We start from the raw sequence: 23750 nt of genomic DNA, 5'->3' as shown, positions 1-23750 counted from the left end.
CAAATGCGGAGAGATATAATTGTAAGATGAAAAACTCTTTTAAATTATTTCACTACCCTTAAGATAACTGGTTACATAAAATGTTATGCAACATAGTTTTTATGTATCTGTATTTATTTTCTCTAGGCTAGTATGCTTTTATGTTTTAGCCAGTTTAATAATAATAATATATCAAAACCACTGCCATGCTGATGTAATTTATTGATTACACGCAACAAATCCCACCTGAAGAAATAACGTAATTTTAATGTTTTATATTGTTTTTTGTTTTTTTTTTAGAAAGAATGGGTTTTCGAAGTTTTATCGCAGCTTCAGGTCTTTCTTTTTTTCAACATGTTATATATCTGATGGTACACGAATAGTGTTATAAGTAATATAGCAACGTTTAACCAATATTAAAAAAAATGTATAATAACTGTATAATGTATATACATAAATGTATAATGTAAAAAATATAATAAATGTATAATATAATAATGTATATTAATAAAATGTATAATAAAAATGTGAAAAATTTATCGATCGTTTTAACAGCAAATATATTAAATTGAAATTTTATAAAAATTCGTTTAAAAGAAATTACATTTTAAAATTTCATGAAATAATATTATTTATATAATCTATTTTTGCAAAAAATAAAATTTCTGTGCATCATAAAATCAATTTAAATTATTGTTTGTTGAATATGGTAGAAAAAACACACATAAATTATAATTAATTTTTTCAATATTTCTTATGTAAACAATAACTTTTCATTAACACTGCAAACGCTGATAAGGCTATATAAAACGTTACATCAAGATTTAAGCGATTACTTAATATTATGAGTTTACACAACGTTTACGACTTATACACAATTTAAGAGAGAAATAACAAGAGAATGCAGTAAAGGAAGTTTGAAAGTGTTATCCATGATCCATAACAAAAGAAAAATAATATATATTAATTTTATATAATTCTTATATAATTTTCTTTATAAAATTTTATATAATTAAAAAAAGTCATAAAATATTTAAACTAAAACATTAATTTATAAATCAATAAACAAACGTATAACAGATTATTTTAGAAATTGTTTATTGTAGAACTAGCAAACAAAAAATACTTGCCCCCTTCAACAAAAATCATAGGTAATTAGTAATAAAACAAAGTTTTAATTGAACAGAACTAAAATAATGTTATTTTTTTATATCCTAGTGCAGATCTATAAAAATAAAGTAATAAATTGCTAATTATTCCCATTGTAAAATAAAATAAATAAATAAATTTATTTTCCTTAAAATCCAAACATATGTCTATATTATTTAAAAAATTAAAAAGAAAATATATAATATTTACTAGCATTAACCGTTCCCGATCGTACGAAATCGGAGGAGTATAAAACGACTTATATATTTTATGTCCGAATTAAAAAAAAGGAAAGTATGAAATAAACAAGTATTAAAAGAAAGAAAATAATTTTGAAATTCAAGAGAGCCTTACAATTCCTATCTTTAAAAAAGAAATAATAATAATAATAAAGAAGAATAAGAAAAAAATTACATAATAACAAATCATATAATTTTTGTGATAAGATAGCCATTTTGGCAACAGTAAGAATTACTATTGTTTTAGGATTTAAAACGTGTTAACGGCAATTAACACAATCATACAACGCTCAAATGGCATTACCATTCAAATTTAAATACTATTATAAGTTTATTCGGTGTCTATATATACTAGCCGGTCAGGGCTCTGCCCCCTAGACCCCGACGCGTTCGTATCTCACGTTTGTGAGAATACTAAGTATTTTACGAAAATATTTTCAAAAAAGAAATATTAGTGTGTAGAGAATTTTTCTGAATATTGTAGTGTTTTTATTTTTAAAATAGGCTTAAGGAGTGAGTAGATAAAGAATTTATATTTTTGGATACACATATAATGTTTAACACTAGCCATATTGTTTTAACAGAGAGTTGGGTTGGGGTTAAGGAAGAACAAATGTTCTTCATTTAGTCTTGTGTGTGAGGTTGTGTTATTTCTCAGTCCATCTGCTGCTATTAGCGCAGAACGGACCACGTGATGCACCGGCCGGATGCGCGCACCTGCTATATAAAGAATCCTTTTTTTTTTATGATAATTATTGGCTAATAATCCTTTTATTTTATTAATAAAATCAAATAATAAATAAATAAAAATACAGATACAAAATATAAATAAAAATAATCTACGCTTGAAAATTAAATTAAATAATCTGTAAATTAATTAACAACGGACTGCTTCTAGCGGGACAGAGTCGGCTAAGAGTCGCATTCGCCCGGTGTATCACCATTGGTTTGCTCTGTACCAATAGCAGCTAAAATAAAAATGTGAGCACATACGACACACAAATAAACCCACGCACCATCCTTTTTTATGAGAAAGATATATTTATATAAAACAACATGTCGTGACTGATTCATAATCGACGCCCAGCAAAATCTACTGAAGATAAATTGATGAAAATTTGTATACATATTCTTCTTACGGTGTAAGGGTATACTATAAAAGGATTAGTTTTTCAAAAATTCCACCGTTGGTAAAATAACGATTATAAAAAATTGTAATAACAGCTTACCAAAATTCCATTTGGCTTCCTCGAGCGCTTTCAGCTATTCTGCCATCTTCAGGAAGTATTTGTAATTAAAATATACAAAATTCATATAAGAAATTAAATACAATTGATCGTCATTTTGTAATGCTAAAGTCATAAGTTAAGATAACTACGTCCGTTTTATAAGAGTACCACAATTGTTATAATTGTCATCATAATTTTGTTTATATATTTTAATTATACATTCCTCCTGAAGATAGCAGAATAGTTGAAAGCGCTTGAGGAAGTCAAATGGAATTTTGGTAAGCTGTTCATAAAATTATGTATAAGAAAGGATTTTTTGAAATTTCAGGATGAAATGGAATAAAAATGAAATTTACTCTTTTTTTTTTTTAATTTCGCCGTCACAAATAAAGACATCAGCTTGACTTTTGGTGTGTAAAATCTTTATGTGAATATTTAAAAATGATTTCTAGAATATATGAATTTCTAGATTATATGAGAATCTTGGAGAGCTGCATCAAACCAGTCAAATGACTGAAGACCAAAAAAAAAAAAAAAAAAAAAGATTATATGAATAGAAATTCGACGTTAAAAAGGGGTGAAGAAAGGTAAAAAAAATTCGAATTATTTAAAATTTTTCTCATTTCCGACTATACTAAACGAGATGTTGACTCGATCTGGGCTTGAAAATACTCTTCAGATAAATATCTCAGGACCACTTTCGGATCTTTTAAATTTTATTATTTTAAGGGGTAAAAAGACCTTAAATTATTTATTTTTTTGCCGTTTTATGCTAAAGAATCAATCTTTCTGTTGGTAACATTATAATTGTAACTTACATGGTACTTCAAACCCGTGAAAGGAAATCTAAAAACCAATTAATGGAACCTGTACTGACTAAACATTGAAGAAATTACAATACACTGATAGTTTTTTTTATAATTGAACAGGATTTAATTTTTATTTATTATTATTATTCTCACAAGCATGATTTTAATGAACACAGAGGGGTCCAAGTGAAAAAAGCCCTGAAAAGGGCTTTTTCCCTTGATTACATCCCCCGATCGCGACGGGAAACGCTGTAACAATATAGCGGAGACGAAGCCGCGGGCGGTGATGCTAGTAAGGTTATATAATCATAAAATAAAGAAAAATCAATAAATTTTGTATAGAGTAAGAAAAATTGCTATTACCGAATATAAAATTGTATTACTCGTAATACCTTATTCAAAGATCCATTGTTGTCCAGGAAGGAAAGGATATTTCTGTAGTAAATTACACACACACACACACACACAACACAAATAATAGACTTCCATGTTATACAGACACACACACACCCATTTATATATATATATATATATATATATATATATATATATAAGTTTGTATATTACAAACTAAGTAATGAATTATAATACTTATTGTGGCGAACGCATTCTTTATATATATATATATAAAACAGAAAAGGAATTATGAAATTGAGTTAGCCTCAGTGCGATTAGAAAAGGATCCTTTCAGATTACATATAATATAATGTAATAGGAATGTTATAAAGATAATGTATAATCCAGTTCCTAATCGTATTTTTAAATGTTCATTTTTAATGAAAGTTAAAAAAAAGTTTTATTATTGTAAATATTTTATATATTTTGCGTGAGTGGTTTTTTTGCATGCTAAAGCTTGGGTTTCTTTTTTAACAAAACGTAATTATAACGTAAATGCGGATGTATGAATAAAATTTTCGTTATTATTATTGTTATTAACATGACCGCAAATTTGAACTTGCACTCATTTCTTAGCATAAAATAGTTATAAGCTGATACATTCAGGTATGAGTTTATGAAAAAATAAAATATAAACAGGTGTTATTGGATACACAGAAAAGAAAGGATTAATTTAAGAATATTTTATTGATTTATTTTTTTAATATGAAAAAAGATTACAAGTACTTTTTAAATTCTTATTTTTTTTGTTTCAATCAGATCAATGACCTTTTCAATAATAAAAATTCTATGATAAAATATTGGTACGTAATATTGTTAAGTAACATGTGTAAATTAAAACAACCAACACAGAGGCCAATACTATATCATATCTAATGTTTTCATGCGACTTATTTTTAAAATTTAAAATGTGAATATCAAGCTTTAATGTTAAAATAATATTTCTTAATGATAAATTCATTTATTTCCATAAAATTCAAAATATTTATTTCAACAAAAAAAAATGATCAAAAAACTTTTTTTTTACGCAAGAAGACTCTAATTTACCGTTATTTTATACGTTTCCTTTAGCACCCTTCAAACATATACACAGGAAATTTTCTTTCTCTTTTCTGTTTAGCCTTCGGAATCACCGTAAGGTATTGCTTCAGAGTATGATATATATGAACGTAAATGAAGTGGTCTTGTACAGTCTCAGGTCGACCGTTCTTGAGATGTGTGGTTAATTGAAACCCAACCATCAAAGAACACCGGTATTCACGATCTGTATTTAAATCCGTATAAAAGTAACTGACTTTACTATGATTTGAACCTTAGAACTCTCGACTTCAAAATCAGCTGATTTGCGATGAAGAGTTAACCAATAGACCAGCTCGTTGGAGTATATGTACAAGAACTCAGTTAACTCTACCTGAATACGTCGAAAAAATATTGCTAATAACAGATACCCCCTCAGAAAGAAACATCAACGTTCCAACTTGCAGCTCATAACAAACCACGCATCTACCTTAACACAATGAAATTTTTTTAGATCTTAAATTGAACGTAAATCAAGAACGACTCAACCAATCTTGATGGTAGTGGACGTACCGCCTTATCGCGGATGTAGGGCTGTGGGCCGGTCGGAGGTTTGGTGAGCTGAACTACTGGCTCACGCAATTCCTGACTGGAATCTTCCCCGCCTACCTGTGTAGTAGGAGGAGGGCTGATGACACCAACTGCCCTTACTGTGGCAACCTGGATATGATGACAGGCAGCCCTCTGCAGTTCGCTCGCGCTTACACGAATGGGCGGTAACGATAAGGCACGGGGACTCTCGCACCCCCGAGCGAAGAAGACCGAGTCCCAGCAGCGGGAATGCCCCACTCAGGGTGTCCCCGTTAGAGGCGTTGGCATAAAGACCGAGTCCCGGTTCCCGGTGAATGGACCCAGGGACGGCATAGCCGACCCTGGTGGATCCTACTCTACTGGGTTAGAGGCGGGCGCAAAGTAAGATCCGACTGGCGGACTGATCGAGGCCCGTTAAAGTATAGGACACTCTTCTGGGCTATGTTATACCTAACTGCAGGATCCAGCCCAGGGGAGAAGATGGAAAAAAACCAGTCTTATTCAAAATTTCACATGCACACAACTGAAGATAGATTAATACAGCATATCTAAATGTCAATAAAATTGATCTAGTAGTATTGGAGATTTTGAGCCAAAAAATTTATACCTTAGTTACACAGGCCTATAATAAATAATATATATTACGGAGTGGTCCGGGACGTATTCGCCGAACATCAGGAACTGATTCAGGACACTAAAATGAGCAAAACAGTTCGTATCGACATAAGTCCTGTTTTGCTTTGTTTTCCATCTGGAAGCTATTTTATGATTTTCAACAAAAATATTATTTCTCAGAAACAGGTTAACTTACTTTAATTAAATTTGGCAAATCTAAGATTTGTGTCTTGCTCTAAAAAATAAGAAATTTTAAAAACTTCATCAAAAATTTCAAAATAGCATCTTAATTTTTTAATCATCAATATCTTGTAATAATTTGTTTGATAAAATTTTTACTTATTACAAAATTTATTAAGCATTTTATTTTGATTAAAATGACACCTTATTTGACCCGGCACATTAACCCGGCAGTACGCTTTCGCACTGTAATGTAAGGTGTTCATTTTTATTATTATTAATTTAGTATTATTATTTACTATTAATCATTTTTATTACATTTAGTGGAGGAAATAAAAACAGGCAAAATATTATCAGCTTGCATTACGGTACCACCGGGTTAATTGTCTGCAATAACTCGATTGTTTTTCAACGGATTTTTAGAAATGAGGTGTCGTTTTTTATTCAAAATAAAATGCTTAATAAATTTTATAATAACTAAAAATTTAATCAAAAAAATAATTCCAAAGATATTGATGATTAATAAATTATGATGGTCGCCATTTAAAAATGTTTGTAGGTGACGTTTTCAAATTTTTTTGTTTTGTAGAACAAGACACAAGTCTTAGATCTGACAAATATAATTAAAGTAAATTTACCTGTTCCACATAAATCAGTTTTTTGCTGCAAATCGTAAAATGGCGTCCAGAAGAAAGCAAAGCAAAGTAGGACTTATGTCAATATGATTTTTTTTTGCTCATTTTGGTGTCCTGAATCTGTTGTTGAAGTTCGGCGAATATTCCCGGAACATTCGGTATATAAGGAAACCACAAATTAAGCGATTGGTGTTTTCGTACTTTTTATACCTCAAAACGTACAGAAAATTCATGTTCACTCTCAACAAGCGATCGAAAGTATAATAAGTGATCATTTTTAATGTTGCTAGAAACTTCATGGCCGGCTAAAGAGCTTTCTTCATCATCGTATCTTTCTTTTTCTTGTTTAGCCTCCGGGAATTACCGTTCAGATATACTTCAGAGGATGATATGTATGAGTGTAAATGAAGTGTAATCTTGTACAGTCTCTGTTCGACCATTCCTGAGATGTGTGGTTAATTAAAACCCAACCACCAAAGAACATCGGTATCCACGATCTAGTATTCATATCCGTATGAAAGTAACTGCCTTTACTAGGACTTAACTCTAGGACTTTACTAGGACTCTCGACTTCCAAATCAGTTGATTAGGGAAGACGCGTTCACCACTAGACCAGTCCCCGGTGGGTAAATCATATGGTTACCTGTCCTGAGACAAATGCCTTGCACCATTCCCGCCTCTTTTTCAAGCTGAAATTTTAAGATTCTGGTAACTCCCAATCGCTTTCTAGATGGCGTATAATTTTTATTTATCTTTAACCCGTCTTTTACACGGCTTCTCTTTTTTAATCAAACTTTCTCCACTCATGACATATCCCAGTCAGTTATCTTTCTATACTTATTTGCTCTAAGTTTCTATTCTCGTTAATTTTTCTAATTACTGTACTTCGTTTTTAACTTTATCTGTCCATAGAATCTTTTTAAATCACTCCATATCCACATTTTAATTACTTCTCGGATCTTCCTTCTCTTTTTCCTTAGTGTCCATATTAGATAGATTTCATAAGAAAGTTTCCTATTTTAATGGGTACCATGATTCGAATTCCGGAAAATTTTGACATATCTTCGCATTTCACATCCCCAGACCCGAAAACCACTGTCAGTTCAAAAGTTTATATATATATATATATATATCACTTTCTTGTGGACACGATAACTGCCGTAATTTTGGGCCAATCATTTTTAAATTGATACATAATATATAATGACCCAAAATCTCGGCAAAATCGAATAGGCAAAATCGGACCATCGGGGTGGAAATAGGAAGGCTTTTTCGAAAAAACAAAATATCGCTATAACTTTCTTATTAAGTAAAATATCGAATTCGTTTAAAATTCCTACTATTCTTGAGGCTAAAACTTATTTAAGTAAAGATTTTTGATATCACAAACTATTGGCCCAGAGGGTGAAAAAAATAGTGTTTCGAAGGCAAAAAAAATCATACCTCCCTTAATATGCACAGTATCGAATCGTTTTAAAGTGGTCGTTAGTCCTCTAAACATTACCTAAAATATTTTACTGTAACAATTTTTTATGTGACCAACCCTTACGGCAAGGGATGACCAAAATGTTGCTGGAAGATGGGGCTTGTCCTATGCTAAACATGTGAAACTTTTTTTCACATGCAACTGTTGACGTATTGAGTAAATTTGAAGTTTTTGTTAAATTTAAGGTGGAAATCTTTTTTATCCCCTACTACTTAGCACCGGTGAAATCTACCTCCGCCTTCCGGCGTGCCGAAAGGGATTTTATTTTCTTTCATACAGAAATGTTATGTGTTTCCAAACGTAACATTTCACAAGACGCTTCTGTAATTCTAATTTCAATACACTACGTAATGACTGGTTTTTTTTTTGTTAAATGTTTTCTTAGCCTTGCTAGAATTTCTAAAATTATTAAAACTTTTTTACTAAAATAATGATTTTTTTTTTTAATTAGTAAGATATTCTCTTCAAATATAATTTTTGAGAAAAAAAATTAATCTTGAAAGACCAACAAAAACCTATTAGTAAACCTATTAGGGACGTCAGTAAATTGCATCTGTTGAAAAAGTATTTCCGGTCAATTGTATTTCCTGATAGGAAAATTTACCTTGATATTCCGAAAAATTGATCATAATATTAAGTTTAGTTTAGTTTATTAAGTTTAGTATATTCCTACAAATATTCATGGTTTTAATATCCCACTGAAAAGCAAAAATATATTTCACACTTATTACTAAACATCAGTTGTAGATATCCTTTGAAAGGAGTTATGTTTCGTTTAACCACTTAAAATAATTTTGTCAATTTTCTGGGCAACTTTTACTTTTTATTATTTTTACATATATATAATTTTTTCTGCACTTTGTTATTTTTTTACTACTTATAATAATGTTTATCAATCTTCTACGTTACTTTATTTGATTGGTAAAAATTTCATGGAGACAGCCTCTAAATAATGTATTTGAGAACAAGTTATTCTGTTGAATTTTTTCATTTGATCCCGAAGATACATTTCCTTTTCTCTATCCGTTTATATTTCCTTACATTTTCTTTGTTTCTTAATTTGATGTATGCATCTGCCTGGAAATTTTTTTAAAAAATCAACATATTTTGATAATTTATTACTTACGACAACTAAATGAGGAATAAATACCGAAAAAAATATATAAATACACAAGAAGCAGGTGGGCTGAGGATGCTAAACCGTTCTTATTGTTAGCAGTAATAGGGACATAATTGACCGACCCCATACTACAACGCTTATCACCTACTAGTACAGGCAATTTGTCATCAAAATAGGCTGTATTTGAAAATCCTTACCTACCGATTGATCTTTTGTCCATGTTAGGGGTGATGAGAGAAGCTTAACTCCAGATTTTTAACATCCCCCTCCCATAGATTTTTGAAAAACTCAAATAGTTTTTGAAATGCGTTTGTCTCTGAATTTATGCATTTTAGAGAAAAGTTTTACAAACAAAAAATGTAGAGGACATTCTCCTCTACAATTAATGTCTTTGAAGTCTTGCCGTATAATTTGAAATTGAAATACTAGGTGGCGCTGAAGTTGTAAATGACTAGACCGGTTTCGAACACGTGCCCATTCACAACATTTTCACACTTTCACAAGCTACAGCTCCAAAACGGTAAGTCATACAAGAAAATAATTTAAATAAAATTTGTCTGTTTTTTTGAGATTAACAACTTTTCCAAATGCAATACAGACGAAAAACAATTTTTTTCAGGTGAAAAAACCGAAAAAACACGTTTTTTACAACTTCAGCGCCACCTAGTATTTCAATTTCAAATTATACGGCATAACTTCAAACACATTAATTGTAGAGGAGAATGTCCTCTACATTTTTTGTTTGAAAAACATTTCTCTAAAATGCATAGATTCAGAGCAAAATGCATTTCAAAACCTTTTTGAGTTTTTCAAAAATCTATTGGAGCGGGGATGTTAAAAATCTGGAGTTAAGCTTCCCTCATCACCCCTAACATATGGAAAAAACATCAATCGGTAGGTAAGGATTTTCAAATAAAAATACAAATTGACTGTACTATACGCAACGTTACGATGTATATTTTCATTATATACTCGATTTAAAATCACAGTTAAAATTATGAATAAACATAACTAAAGTATCTACATATAGAAACAAAATCCTACAAAAATCAATGTTTTTTTATTATTTTTCAAACAAAAAAAAAAATTTGTTTCTAGCTGCTATTGCATTAACGAATGTCTTAGTTAACTATAATACACAAATAATTCATAAAGATGACAGTATTATTTTTATGTATTTATATATCAAGTTAATTACTGAGCAACTATAATTTTTGTATGTATGTTAACGTCATTGTTTCAAATATCACAATACGTTGACATATATTCTTTTAAAACACTGTCTCAAGGACAATTTATGTCACAGAAATTTTTTAATTGGTTCTACTGCACTAATTTCTATATACGTATATATTATATACATCATGAATTGTTGACTATTAACCATTAATTCGTTTTTTTTATTATTTCTATCATTATGTCATTATGTTGATTTTATAATTATTATCTTATAGTTGTAATTATTTATTAATTACGTAATAAAATTTACCAGTGTGAATATTATATTTTAGTTATGTTCAATGCGAATACAATAATATATTGTTTAAATGTGTGAAGAAAGAAAAATAGGTCGGCGTCAATGAACGAACATATAACTATTTTAAGTCATTACGTCCCGGAAATGAACGTTTAAGATTCTTATTCAAGAGATCGTGGTTTAGAGTTTTATTTAGTATGTTTGTCATTATATTTGATTGTTGTTATACATTTGTATAATTAAAAGAAAATATATATATTTTTTTTATTGAATCGTCAGCAAATAAATTAGAGCTGAAATAATATATTAGTATACGATAAAGGTGACAATATAGTAAAAAAAAAAATTTCCTGTATTCAATTATTGTAAATAGTTTTAAACAAATACGTTCTTTTATAACCATATACGGTTTTTAAATATGTGTTAGATTTAATTTGTTTTGGTTATATATATATATATATATATATATATATATATATATATATATATATATATATATATATATGTAGAGTCTATATTTACATTATAAATTATTGTTTTCTATGGACCTTTTGTTGAATAGATTATGTAACAAATTAATGTATATTCAATTCAATAAATTAATAATATAAACTAGTTCAATATTAAAAGTATAACATCGTTTATGTACAGGTATTTATTATGTAATTATATAATAAAAGTTATGGTTTAAACATGGTGAATCACGAAGTACGTAACAAACGTTTTAGAACAACGTTTTTCTGTTATCAACGCCAGGACATTAAAAAAAAATAAAAATATTACAGCTTAGCTCAAAAAAAGGTTTACTTAAAAATAAATATCACAGATGGAATTTTAAAAAAGTATTCCGTCTACGATTTATTTTTTTAAAAATAACAGCAAACTCAGAACATAAAAATTTAAATAAATATAAATAATCTACAACGAGGTCCGAGAGGAGTATAAAGGCCCCCTTTTCGGATAACAATAAAATTTATATAGCCTACATAAAACAGTATACAAAAAAAAAATATAATAATGTATAAATGATAAAAAAAAGAAATAAAGAGAAATAAAATCAATAAAATTAAAAATAAAAATATTGCAAAGAACGATATATTCCTAAACAACGAACGAAATCAATTGCTTTATCGATCGTGCTAGTATCATCAATAAAAATATGCCATAGGTGGTGAAAATAAAGAATTTCATACAAACATATGTTCGGAAACATTTCGTTAGCGAGTGTCGGAGGGCGAAAGATTTAGCCTGATTTCTGCGTCGTGTTTAAGAATGAAAAAGACGCTATTTTATGTTTGGCTTAAAATAATATTGTTAAATAGGTAATAAACGCATAAAAGTTTTAAAAAAAATAAAAAACTTGTAGAGAATTTTACCCTGAGTAAAATGATATGATTAAAGTCCATATAAACTAAATATAAATGTAAGTATTGTGAAGTTTATTAAAAACAAAACACATCAAAATGTGGCACTTTATTTACACTCATACATATCATACTCATTCATCCTCTGAAGTAGTACCTGAACGGTAATTCCCGGAGGCTAAACAGTAAAAGAAAGAAAGAAAGATCAAAATGTGACAGAATTCTAAGTATTAAATGAAACAACATTTTTAATATTACAAAACAAAAGAATTTAATATTTTAGAAAAATTAAACACAATACATCAATAAAACTATTAGACATATTTAAAACTAATTAAAAATTAATTTTATCTAAATTTGTTTGAATTATTTCTTAAGTAGTCAATAGTAACAGTTGTTTCCAACAATTGGTAAAGTTTTTTTAAATTGCATTTGAACAGTAATAAAATTTACAATGAAATAGAATGTGAATGAAATTGTACGTGAATGTCATTATCTAACAATGCCGTATAAGTTTTCCCGTGGAGAATACGAAAAACATCATTTTTATTCATGGGTTCTGCAATGCTACCGCACGAGCTGCACAGCAGGAATACCATCATCAAAAGATTTCCAAAAAGGATTCCAAACCGCAGAATCTTTTCTTCGGTATTTCCGTGCCCCTGGATCATTTTACCTCTTAATTTGGGTCCCAAAAATTAGATTCTGGGTTAATTTTACGGAATAAACAGAAATCAGGGCGAATCTTCCGTCAGCCGACACTCTTTAACTAAACGTTTCCGAACCTATGTTTACATCAACTTTCTTTTCCTGCAATTTTTTATTCTTCAGCCGGACAAAATATACAGTGAATATGATCTTAATATCAATAGATAATAAAAAGTAATGGCCTTCACAAAAAATTGGATGATTAGTTCAAAGGTTACAATGATAAAAAGTATTTTTGAAACAATCTTTGTCGTTAAATGTATAGAATAACTAAGAAGAACAGACAGGAAAGTCTGAACAAATTAAAAGTTGAAATATTATAAGATAATAGGTATTATTCTAGAGATAAAGAGGCTTGGTCCATAGATATAAGGAAAAAAGGAGATAGAGCAGGAATGAAACGGAAATTTTTTTAAGCTGTTAAATGGTAGACAGATTCCGAAATGAGGATATTTAAGCAGAATTAAGAATCCTGGCTTTAAGTGACAGAATAGTGGGGTAAACAAGTAAGGCGGTTGCCATCAGTAATAACCCATCTAGAAGCCATGAAATATAAACCGAAAGGAAAAAGAGAATTAGGAAAATCTCGGAAGGTATGGTAAAATTCATTGTTTTAAGGAAAGGATGTACACTTTTATAGTTACGAAAGTCTACCTGCGGGAAAAAAGAAAACATATATTTACTTTCTTTTTTTTATAATCAAAATGGTTGCAGGCGATCTGAATCAAAAGTCATCCTCAAAAGAACATAACCGTTTTCGGAATAACAAATTCCTTATTCTCCAAATTTACCAGTGAAATATTCTTACCAAAAAAAGTAACATCTAGATTAAGCCAAACATCTTGTATCAATAGTAACAGTTGTTTCCAACAATTGGTAAAGTTTTTTTAAATTGCATTTGAACAGTAATAAAATTTACAATGAAATAGAATGTGAATGAAATTGTACGTGAATGTCATTATCTAACAATGCCGTATAAGTTTTCCCGTGGAGAATACGAAAAACATCATTTTTATTCATGGGTTCTGCAATGCTACCGCACGAGCTGCACAGCAGGAATACCATCATCAAAAGATTTCCAAAAAGGATTCCAAACCGCAGAATCTTTTCTTCGGTATTTCCGTGCCCCTGGATCATTTTACCTCTTAATTTGGGTCCCAAAAATTAGATTCTGGGTTAATTTTACGGAATAAACAGAAATCAGGGCGAATCTTCCGTCAGCCGACACTCTTTAACTAAACGTTTCCGAACCTATGTTTACATCAACTTTCTTTTCCTGCAATTTTTTATTCTTCGGCCGGACAAAATATACAGTGAATATGATCTTAATATCAATAGATAATAAAAAGTAATGGCCTTCACAAAAAATTGGATGATTAGTTCAAAGGTTACAATGATAAAAAGTATTTTTGAAACAATCTTTGTCGTTAAATGTATAGAATAACTAAGAAGAACAGACAGGAAAGTCTGAACAAATTAAAAGTTGAAATATTATAAGATAATAGGTATTATTCTAGAGATAAAGAGGCTTGGTCCATAGATATAAGGAAAAAAGGAGATAGAGCAGGAATGAAACGGAAATTTTTTTAAGTTGTTAAATGGTAGACAGATTCCGAAATGAGGATATTTAAGCAGAATTAAGAATCCTGGCTTTAAGTGACAGAATAGTGGGGTAAACAAGTAAGGCGGTTGCAATCAGTAATAACCCATCTAGAAGCCATGAAATATAAACCGAAAGGAAAAAGAGAATTAGGAAAATCTCGGAAGGTATGGTAAAATTCATTGTTTTAAGGAAAGGATGTACACTTTTATAGTTACGAAAGTCTACCTGCGGGAAAAAAGAAAACATATATTTACTTTCTTTTTTTTATATTCAAAATGGTTACAGGCGATCTGAATCAAAAGTCATCCCAAAAAGAACATAACCGTTTTCGGAATAACAAATCCCTTATTCTCCAAATTTACCAGTGAAATATTCTTACCAAAAAAAGTAACATCTAGATTAAGCCAAACATCTTGTAACAGATAAGCATGCCAAAATCACTGAAAAGTAACTACTATTCATGTTTATAAGCGATACCTTCAACACAGGGATTGGCTGTATTAATATACCATTACTCTCAGAGAAAGCGAATATAATTACATATTGTTGTATATCATGGTTGCATACATCACAAGTGTATGAAAGGCTAAGACATACATTGTTAAGCAAAAATGTAATGTATCCTTTGTTATGAAACAATGCGTTATGTTCAATTCTCAGCCATCCTTTCGAAGGGGGAGGGAATATTTCTTGTTAATATAAAAACCATCAATGTGTAACATACATATCTGATGGTATCCGAAAATACATAAATAAGAAAACAAGCTTTCACTAATCGTAGTGTATTTACCCAAATGAATCTTCTTTTATTTTTCATTTCAAATCATAGAAATTTAATTTTATATAAATTTTTCTACATACATAAATTTTCATTATGTATTTCGTAAGATATATGGACCGGACGACTGGCGTACCTATTATGAACTGAACAATTACGTTACCTATTGCATAAAATATTATTACTGCAGGCTACATTTATAAATAATTAATATATAAAAAATTCTTCTACATTAGTAATACGTACTGTTTATGTAATTGGCGACTCAATACAATACTTTCACTGTACCTAACATATTCTGTAAAGAAGTAGACAGTAGCTAAGTTTGATTTTATATTTCATGCACCCATACTACTACTTATTATGTCTTCAGTAATTAAAATTATTTTTATTACTCTTTTAAACGATTAAATCATTAATCGATTATTATACTTATTCACTATTTTTTTTATTAAATAATCTTACATCTAGTAACTGCGCCGGCAATTAATTATGCGAAAAATAATGTTAAAGCAGAAGCTTTTAATGTAATAAAAAGGTTAATTTTTATTTTGTGTACACGTGTCCATTACAATACAATAATAAAAATAATATAAAGACATTGAACCCGTAAAAATAAAATGTAATTTTTCATTTTCATTTTTTTTAAAATTGATGGAAATGAATTTTTTTGCGAGTCTACTTTACAATGCAAGTATTCTAGCTGAGAGTCGACTCTTTCATGCAAAACCTACTCAGCAATTGAGCTGAAATTTTGCATGAACATAGTTTTTACGACTGAAAAGAATAAAGGACTATTGCAGTTTCACCGTTTCAAGATATTGATAGTTTAAACGAAACATAATACAACTGTATTGTGTTCCTTGCCGATATTCAACTTTACAATGGCCAAACCGTTGACCCAATCAAACTGGAAACCAGTTGTAGTATTTCAAATTATATTTTCTACAAAAAAAAGCTCTCTTTTGTCTTTTTCTGTAACTTTCATTTATCGATAGAAGTAGCTTTAAAGGTGCGATGGCACCTTTAAACGACGCGGCGGTAACCAACACATACACTGTCACTGTTATTGTATGTGCTAACCGACGAGAATGGCTGTAACTGCTTCCGGTTACTTTACTAAAAACATAAAATAAAAAACGAGAAACCGAAGTACTCCTCACGGTATTTTATCGGATAACGCTAAGTAGCGTGCAGAATACGTTTTTACCGGTACGAAAAACAGGTATCCACCAGGTATAACTACTATTTTTAAGGCGGAGGCCAACTATTCTGAAACCCTCATACTTCCGATCACTCACAGTTTCAAGTTCTATGCTGACCAAACTGTTGTTCTGAAGAAAATATAATTCACTGATAGTTTTTATAAGTTGAACAGTCTTTAATGGTTATTTATCAATATTAATATCACAAACATGAGGATAACGAAAACAGCTGGAGTCTAAGGGAAGGAACCCCCTAGCTAGACGGGAATGGCGAGCGAAGCGAGTCCTGACCCTGAATTTCGCATTAAGAATATAAACAATAAGAGTGACAGCAGCAAGTCTTAAGATTTGTTTGCTAACAGATTATATTTAATCAATTATTTGGTTCTTTTGCTAGAATCTGAAGACGAATCTATCTAATTAGTAATTAGATACACCAAATCTCAATTCAGAAGAAAAAATAAAAATAAAAGTAATCGGCTGACTGACTAGTTATGTATAAAATACACGCACATTTTCAGTTTAAATTAAAAAAAACTTATTAAATTGAAAAAGATTTCATTAAACAAAAAAAACAAAAATCAAAATCGAAGCTAACTAAAATTTCCTAAATTTAAATAAAATTTTAAATTTAACCCTTCCATCGTAATATTAGAATGAAAATTATTTTCATTTTATTTAATTTTACTAATAACAAAAAAGATACTTTTACAAATAAATGACTATAAATTTTAAAAAAAATACAGTTTCGTATTTCAACAAAATACTTCGGCTAAAGACAAAGGATCTTATATATTTCCGTTGTCATTTTCAGTAAATTACTAATCCACCTAAAAAAAAACCTCCCATCAGTTTATATAAAATAAAATTAATGAATATTCTTTAACATAAACAAAATTACTCTATCGATGAATTTTTAAATAATAATAACTAAAAAACATTACATTTTTTCCGTTTAACATGTTTTTAATTAATTCCTCTTTAATATTATTATATATATTTTGTAGAACTATCGCATGAAAATAAACAAGAACAAAACAAAAGTAATGAAATGTAGTAGAAATAACAAAGAAGGACCACTGAATGTGAAAATAGGAGGACAAAAGATTATGGAGGTAGAAGAATTTTGTTATTTGGGAAGTAGAATTACTAAAGATGGACGAAACAGGAGCGATATAAAATGCCGAATAGCACAAGCGAAACGAGCCTTCAGTAAGAAATATAATTTGTTTACGTCAAAAATTAATTTAAATGTCAGGAAAAGATTTTTGAAAGTATATGTTTGGAGTATCGCTTTATATGGAAGTGAAACTTGGACGATCGGAGTATCTGAGAAGAAAAGATTAGAAGCTTTTGAAATGCGGTGCTATAGGAAAATGTTAAAAATCGGATGGGTGGATAAAGTGACAAATGAAGAGGTATTTCGGCAAATAGATGAAGAAAGAAGCATTTGGAAAAATATAGTTAAAAGAAGAGACAGACTTATAGGCCACATATTAAGGCATCCTGGAATAGTCGCTTTAATATTGAAAGGACAGGTAGAAGGAAAAAATTGTGTAGGCAGGCCACGTTTGGAATATGTAAAACAAATTGTTAGGGATGTAGGATGTAGAGGGTATACTGAAATGAAACGACTAGCGCTAGATAGGGAATCTTGGAGAGCTGCATCAAACCAGTCAGATGACTGAAGACAAAAAAAAATATACTTTGTATTTATTATATATAATAATAAATTAAATTGTTAATATAGACCTCCAAACAAGTTAACTTTTTATTTTATAATTAATTATGTATTTGTTACGCTGCTGTAATTAAAAAACTTGATCTATCTAGATAAATGTTGGGATAGTTCATTTATTAACCGCAGATTACGGCACTTTACAATTCCTGATGTGATCTACAACAATTTATTATTATGTAACAATCAGAATAAAATATTTATTTATAGATTATATAGATCATGAGGAATGGTTATTTCGTGTAAAATAATGAATTGTCCCGATATCTATATGGAATAATTGTAATTGGTTCAAGATAAAATAACATTTTGAGAGGTTAACTGCTATAAATAAACGTTAAACAAAAATACAACGACAAAAAATCAAGTTTATTTATAAAATTATTGAAATAAATATAATTTAAAAAAAATATTTATGTAACGTAAAAATAACAATAATAATACTTACAGATGATGAGCGTAAAAATCATCGAAATCCATTAATTGCACTAGATTATTTACACTAATATTAACATCAGTCGTTGGAATACGACTTCGTCTACGCATTGCGTAATTTCTTTCACGTGAAGGAAAAGAACGTAATGTAATAGAATGTTGCGAATTACCATTACTGCAAGAATTATTATGCATATTATTTGTATTATTATTATTATTAATAAGATTTACGCTGACATTGTTTTCCGGTTTAATTACAGACGACGTGTCCATTTTATTTTAAACTAGACTGTACACGTGTTTAAAATATGACAAATAAAATTAAATAATATGATGATACAGTAAGGTACTGTAATACGTCATTAATGTTAATTAAAGTACATTATGCATTTTATATCGCAATTAAATAACACTAGTCCGTTTAACACTTTAATAATAAATAAGAAACTAATAAAATTTAGAAAAAATAATAAGTCTTCATTATAAGAGCAAATGTTCTTAACTGACTAACTAAAAGTTATAAATACATACGCGTATATATATATACATATATAAATGACGATAGTTCACTGTTATCAGTGAAGAAGTTTTCATAGATATCATTTTATATTCTCTTATCAAACATTAAGTAAGTTAACCTCTTAGTCATGATTCTTTATACTAACAATATTAACATATATATATATATATATATATATATATATATATATATATATATATATATATATAACAATTACAAGTATACCTCAACGCCAGCATTGTTCTGATATCTTACTGTTGCATGTAACATCAACAACTCTTTTTATCAGTAATATAAAGAGTTTTCTGTAGAAATTAATTTTATTATACCGGGCGATTCAAAAACGACTTCACAATTTTTAAAAGCGTATAAAAATTTATTTAGATAATTTACAGATTCGCTTGAAATTCCATTTCATAGCAAAATACATCACATAATTAATTAGTTCCAAATTCGGCCACCAGTGTTAAACATGGATACATTTACCAGTACGGAACTGTGTGTTTTTGTTTCAAGATTTGCAGTCAGCAACTGCAGTTCAACGTAACTTTCGTAGAGTACGGTAGGAAACCTCCTAATAGGGTACGATTAACTCTTGGCATCAAAACTCCGTTGAGATAGGTTGTCCTGTTAAACAAAAAAAAAAAACACCAATACACTAATGCGCCCCTGATGCTGCTGTGGAACAACTCAGAGAAAGTTTTGAAAGTGGAATAAATCAACTTTACGTGCATCAGGTCAGACTGGCATTTCACAAACGACTGTTTGGAAATCGTTTACCAAACAAACTAACCGTGGTTCATCACATTATAGATGACTAGAAAATTGCTCGGCTGCAGTTCTATGTGGAAATTATCGATAAAATTGCAGACCACGATATATTTTTAGACAATGTAATTTTTAGTGATGTCTCAACGTTTCATATCAGAGGCAAGGTGAACACCCATAATTGCCGAATATGGGGTAGCGTAAACCATCATGAAACTTTGCAGTACACTCGTGATAGCCTTAAGGTCAATGCTTTTTGTTCCCTATGAAAAGAAAGACTGAACGATACACTGCAAAACAAAAAAATAAATAAATAACTGGTCTTACTCTTTTTAATTTTTATTTTATTTGCTAGTTAATATTTAATTTATAATTTGTATAAACAATATATTTCCATTTAAAAACTTTTTTTAATGTAATCTTTTACAAAATGGTTAAAATATTGGTTTGTATAACTAATAAATTAACGAATATTAAGTATATTAAATTAAACAATAAAATAAATTATTCAATAAATAAACAATTAAAACATAATAAGATTAAACGATACAATTAATCATAAATACATATTTGGAGATCTGTTAACAGTCGTAAACATCCTACTGACATGATGTTTTATTTTAATTATTGACGACCGACTGTTATGAAAATAACAATTTTAATTTTAATTGGGTACTTACGTATTAACGCCACCGCAGCTACAGCTTTATTTAAAAACAAAGTAGTCAATCGGATTTCAGTGGAAAATGGGCCGATATAGAGTTATAACCAATGGGCCGTAAATATATAACCAATCTTAACTTACGCTCGCTAACCTTGACTAATTAAGAGAAGTGTTTTGATTATTTAAATAATAAATAATTGCAATAATTACTGAATTTATTAAACAAATGCTCAAAAAATTACGGTTTTAATTAGTCAAGGTTAGCGAGCGAAGCGAGCGTAGGTTAAGTTCGGTTAAATTATATTTATAAAATAGATAAATATAAATAACCATTTATACAAATTAATAAAGAGACTGTTCATTTTCCACCGAAATCCGATTGACTACTTTTTAAATAAAGCTGTAGCTGCGGTGGAGTTAATACGTAAGTACCTTTAATTGTAATCATACACATAGCATTATATGCACGGATACAAATTCATAGTTTCAAATAAACTCTGATAATGGAGAAAAGACTCAGAAAGCGCTAGGATAATATATTAAAAAAAAATTGTTGGTAAGTGGAAATATATTTTTTACACAAATACCAACAGTGCCAAATATTAAGAAAATTAAATTAAATTTATAATTGTAATGTATAAGCGTATATTTGTACATAGATGTCTATCTATATACATACGTATTTACAGTTCGTTAGTTTGAATATATTGAAAAACTAGTTTTCCTGTTGAGACACATTGACTAATTATTTGAACGAAGCAAACATTTGGAACTTTTTACTATATCTCAATAATGATTCCCAGTTGTAAGTCTGTTTGCTTTTAACCAAAGATAAAACTTGAATAACTAAATGAAATAAAATAGAATTCTAGTTTGCGTCATCATAAAAAAAATTTGTTATTAAAGAAAGAAATCTTGTTATATATCTTGCGAAACATTTTATGATAAAAAAAGTAATTTTATAGGAGTATATTAAAAAAAAACTTACATTTTCGACATTATTGTGAGTTTCAATTTAACTAAGGAAAATCTAAGTGAATTAGAAAAAAAATAACACGTAATTCCCCGTTTATGGTCTCTTTTCGCTTTCAAAGTTCAATAATTTCGAAAAGAGAAAACATAAAAAAAAATGATTGATTACTTAATAACAAAGATTTAATTATCGTAGAAGTATTAAAAAAATAAAATAAATAACAACAGATAGTCGATTTCAAAAGGGTGGCCGCTAAAAAAATAGGCTTGTGGGCTGACCATAAGACAAATTTGATGAATTATCAAGTTACAATAACATTGAAATGCTTCAAAGATTAATAAAAAAGTAATACTTCGGATCTTCCTTTCTCGTTTACGTCGTTCAAGTCATGATTACCATAAATTAAGCATTTAAGCATCAAAATTCCTAAATTTCGAATAAAAACATTTTTTGGATTTTAGGAATTTCCTTACTCTGTGGAAAATTTAGGAAAATTTTGTTTATAAGGAAATAATTCTTAACATAAAAAAGAAATCATTTAAAAGTGAATTGTTCAAAAACATTAAACATTTTAAGTATAATTTTTATAAAAGTAATGAAAATAAAATTGGCTCTCAATTTGAGTTCGGAATATAATACAAATATAAGTGCGAAGCTTAATTTTATAATTAAAATTTATTTTTATTTTATTAATTTTTATTTTTATTTTTTAGGTGATGAAATAGAATTTTTTTTAATAATACAAACTAAACAACGTTAGAGCAAAAAAAAAACAAAAAAAATTTAGAATGTATATTTTTTAGAGGTGGGGAATAAATTTTGCTGAATTCCTGTATTTACTGACTATCAGCTTCTACAATGAAGCTACAAATAAGTCGTATGACTGACCATCACCTGAAAGAGGATCTCCCAGTAATAATCCTCAAGTAATACAAAAACAATAGGACTGAATGCACATTCGAATGTCCAATCAACAATTAACCTTAAAAGAAACATAATAAATAACAACTTAAATAGTAAACGAAACAGTAACTTTGAAACAGCCAAGAAACAATAAACGTGAGCACCAAGCCGCCAAATCGGATCTTCATACCGGGCCATCAATAAGATCAAGCACATAGAGTCATTTTAGCCTCCTAACGACCTCGATGTTGTCTACCAGATTCACAGCGAGATGATTAATATGTTTATCCAACCTGGAAACACACCTCGAAACTAGACGTCCAGTTTCCTCTTGATCGTATGGAATGCCTACGTAATCGAGGATCTCAGCATTCCTCGCAAACCACGGCGCGTGGGTTATGTTCTGTAGAAGTTTGTTCTAAAACCGTTGAATAACCTCCATGTTACTAACACTGGCCGTTCCCCAGAGTTCCATCCCGTACGTCAATATCGGTTTCAAGAAAGCCTTGTAGAAAGCCTTATTGGAGAAAGAAAGTTGTGATCTCTAACCGAACACCCAGTGCATCTTCTTAAGCTTAATTTCAAGCAACTTCCTCTTCTCCATAGCATGATCCCTCCACATCAAACGGCGATTAAGGTAAAAGCCCAGGTACCGTACCGTACCAACTTGAGGGATCCTCTTTCTTTTTCTTTTTCCTGTTTAGCCTCCGATAATTACCTTTCAGATAATACTTCAGAGGATGAATGAGGATGATATGTATGAATGCAAATGAAATGTAGTCCTGTACAGTCTCAGTTCTACCATTCCTGAGATGTGTGGTTAATTGAAACCCAACCACCAAAGAACACCGGTATCCACAATCTAGTATTCATATCCGTGACTTTACTAGTACTTGAACACTGGAATTCTCGACTTTCAAACCAGCTGATTTGGGAAGACGCGTTCACCACTAGACCAACCCGGTGGGTTGACTTGAGGTATCCTGAAACCGTTTAACCGAACCGCAGGGCAATCTTCCCTTCTCGTCACGTAGCTAAACTTCGCCGGATTAACCTTTATCCTCCATGTACGCAACCAAACGCTGATGGCATCCATTGCAGATTGCAATTTCTTCGAGGTGTTATAGCTGGCTATCGTCAACCGCTAAGATCACCGTGTCATTCGCGTA

The 23750-nt window shown here is 29.7% G+C and overlaps 1 protein-coding gene across 3 annotated transcripts in view; it reads right to left on the bottom strand.

Moving 5' to 3' along the window:
- The window catches only part of Lmpt (four and a half LIM domains protein limpet), a 913540-nt gene that overhangs the window by 448969 nt on the left and 440821 nt on the right, over nucleotides 1-23750 (bottom strand). For 2 of the 3 annotated variants that reach the window (XM_075376625.1, XM_075376628.1), the window contains exon 1: nucleotides 18767-19041. The exons of the other annotated variant lie outside the window; for it this stretch is intronic. In XM_075376625.1, coding sequence (XP_075232740.1) covers nucleotides 18767-19026 — 260 coding nt within the window. In that variant the 5' untranslated portion in view covers nucleotides 19027-19041. Of the gene's footprint in view, nucleotides 1-18766; nucleotides 19042-23750 lie in introns of those variants that run through there. 3 annotated transcript variants of the gene reach the window in all.

Source organism: Lycorma delicatula, chromosome 10 (assembly GCF_047948215.1).
Source record: "Lycorma delicatula isolate Av1 chromosome 10, ASM4794821v1, whole genome shotgun sequence".
NCBI classification, from domain to species: Eukaryota; Metazoa; Arthropoda; class Insecta; order Hemiptera; family Fulgoridae; genus Lycorma; species Lycorma delicatula.
The sequence above is the reverse complement of the archived record's forward strand: the minus strand, read 5'-3'. Positions and strand labels throughout refer to the sequence as shown.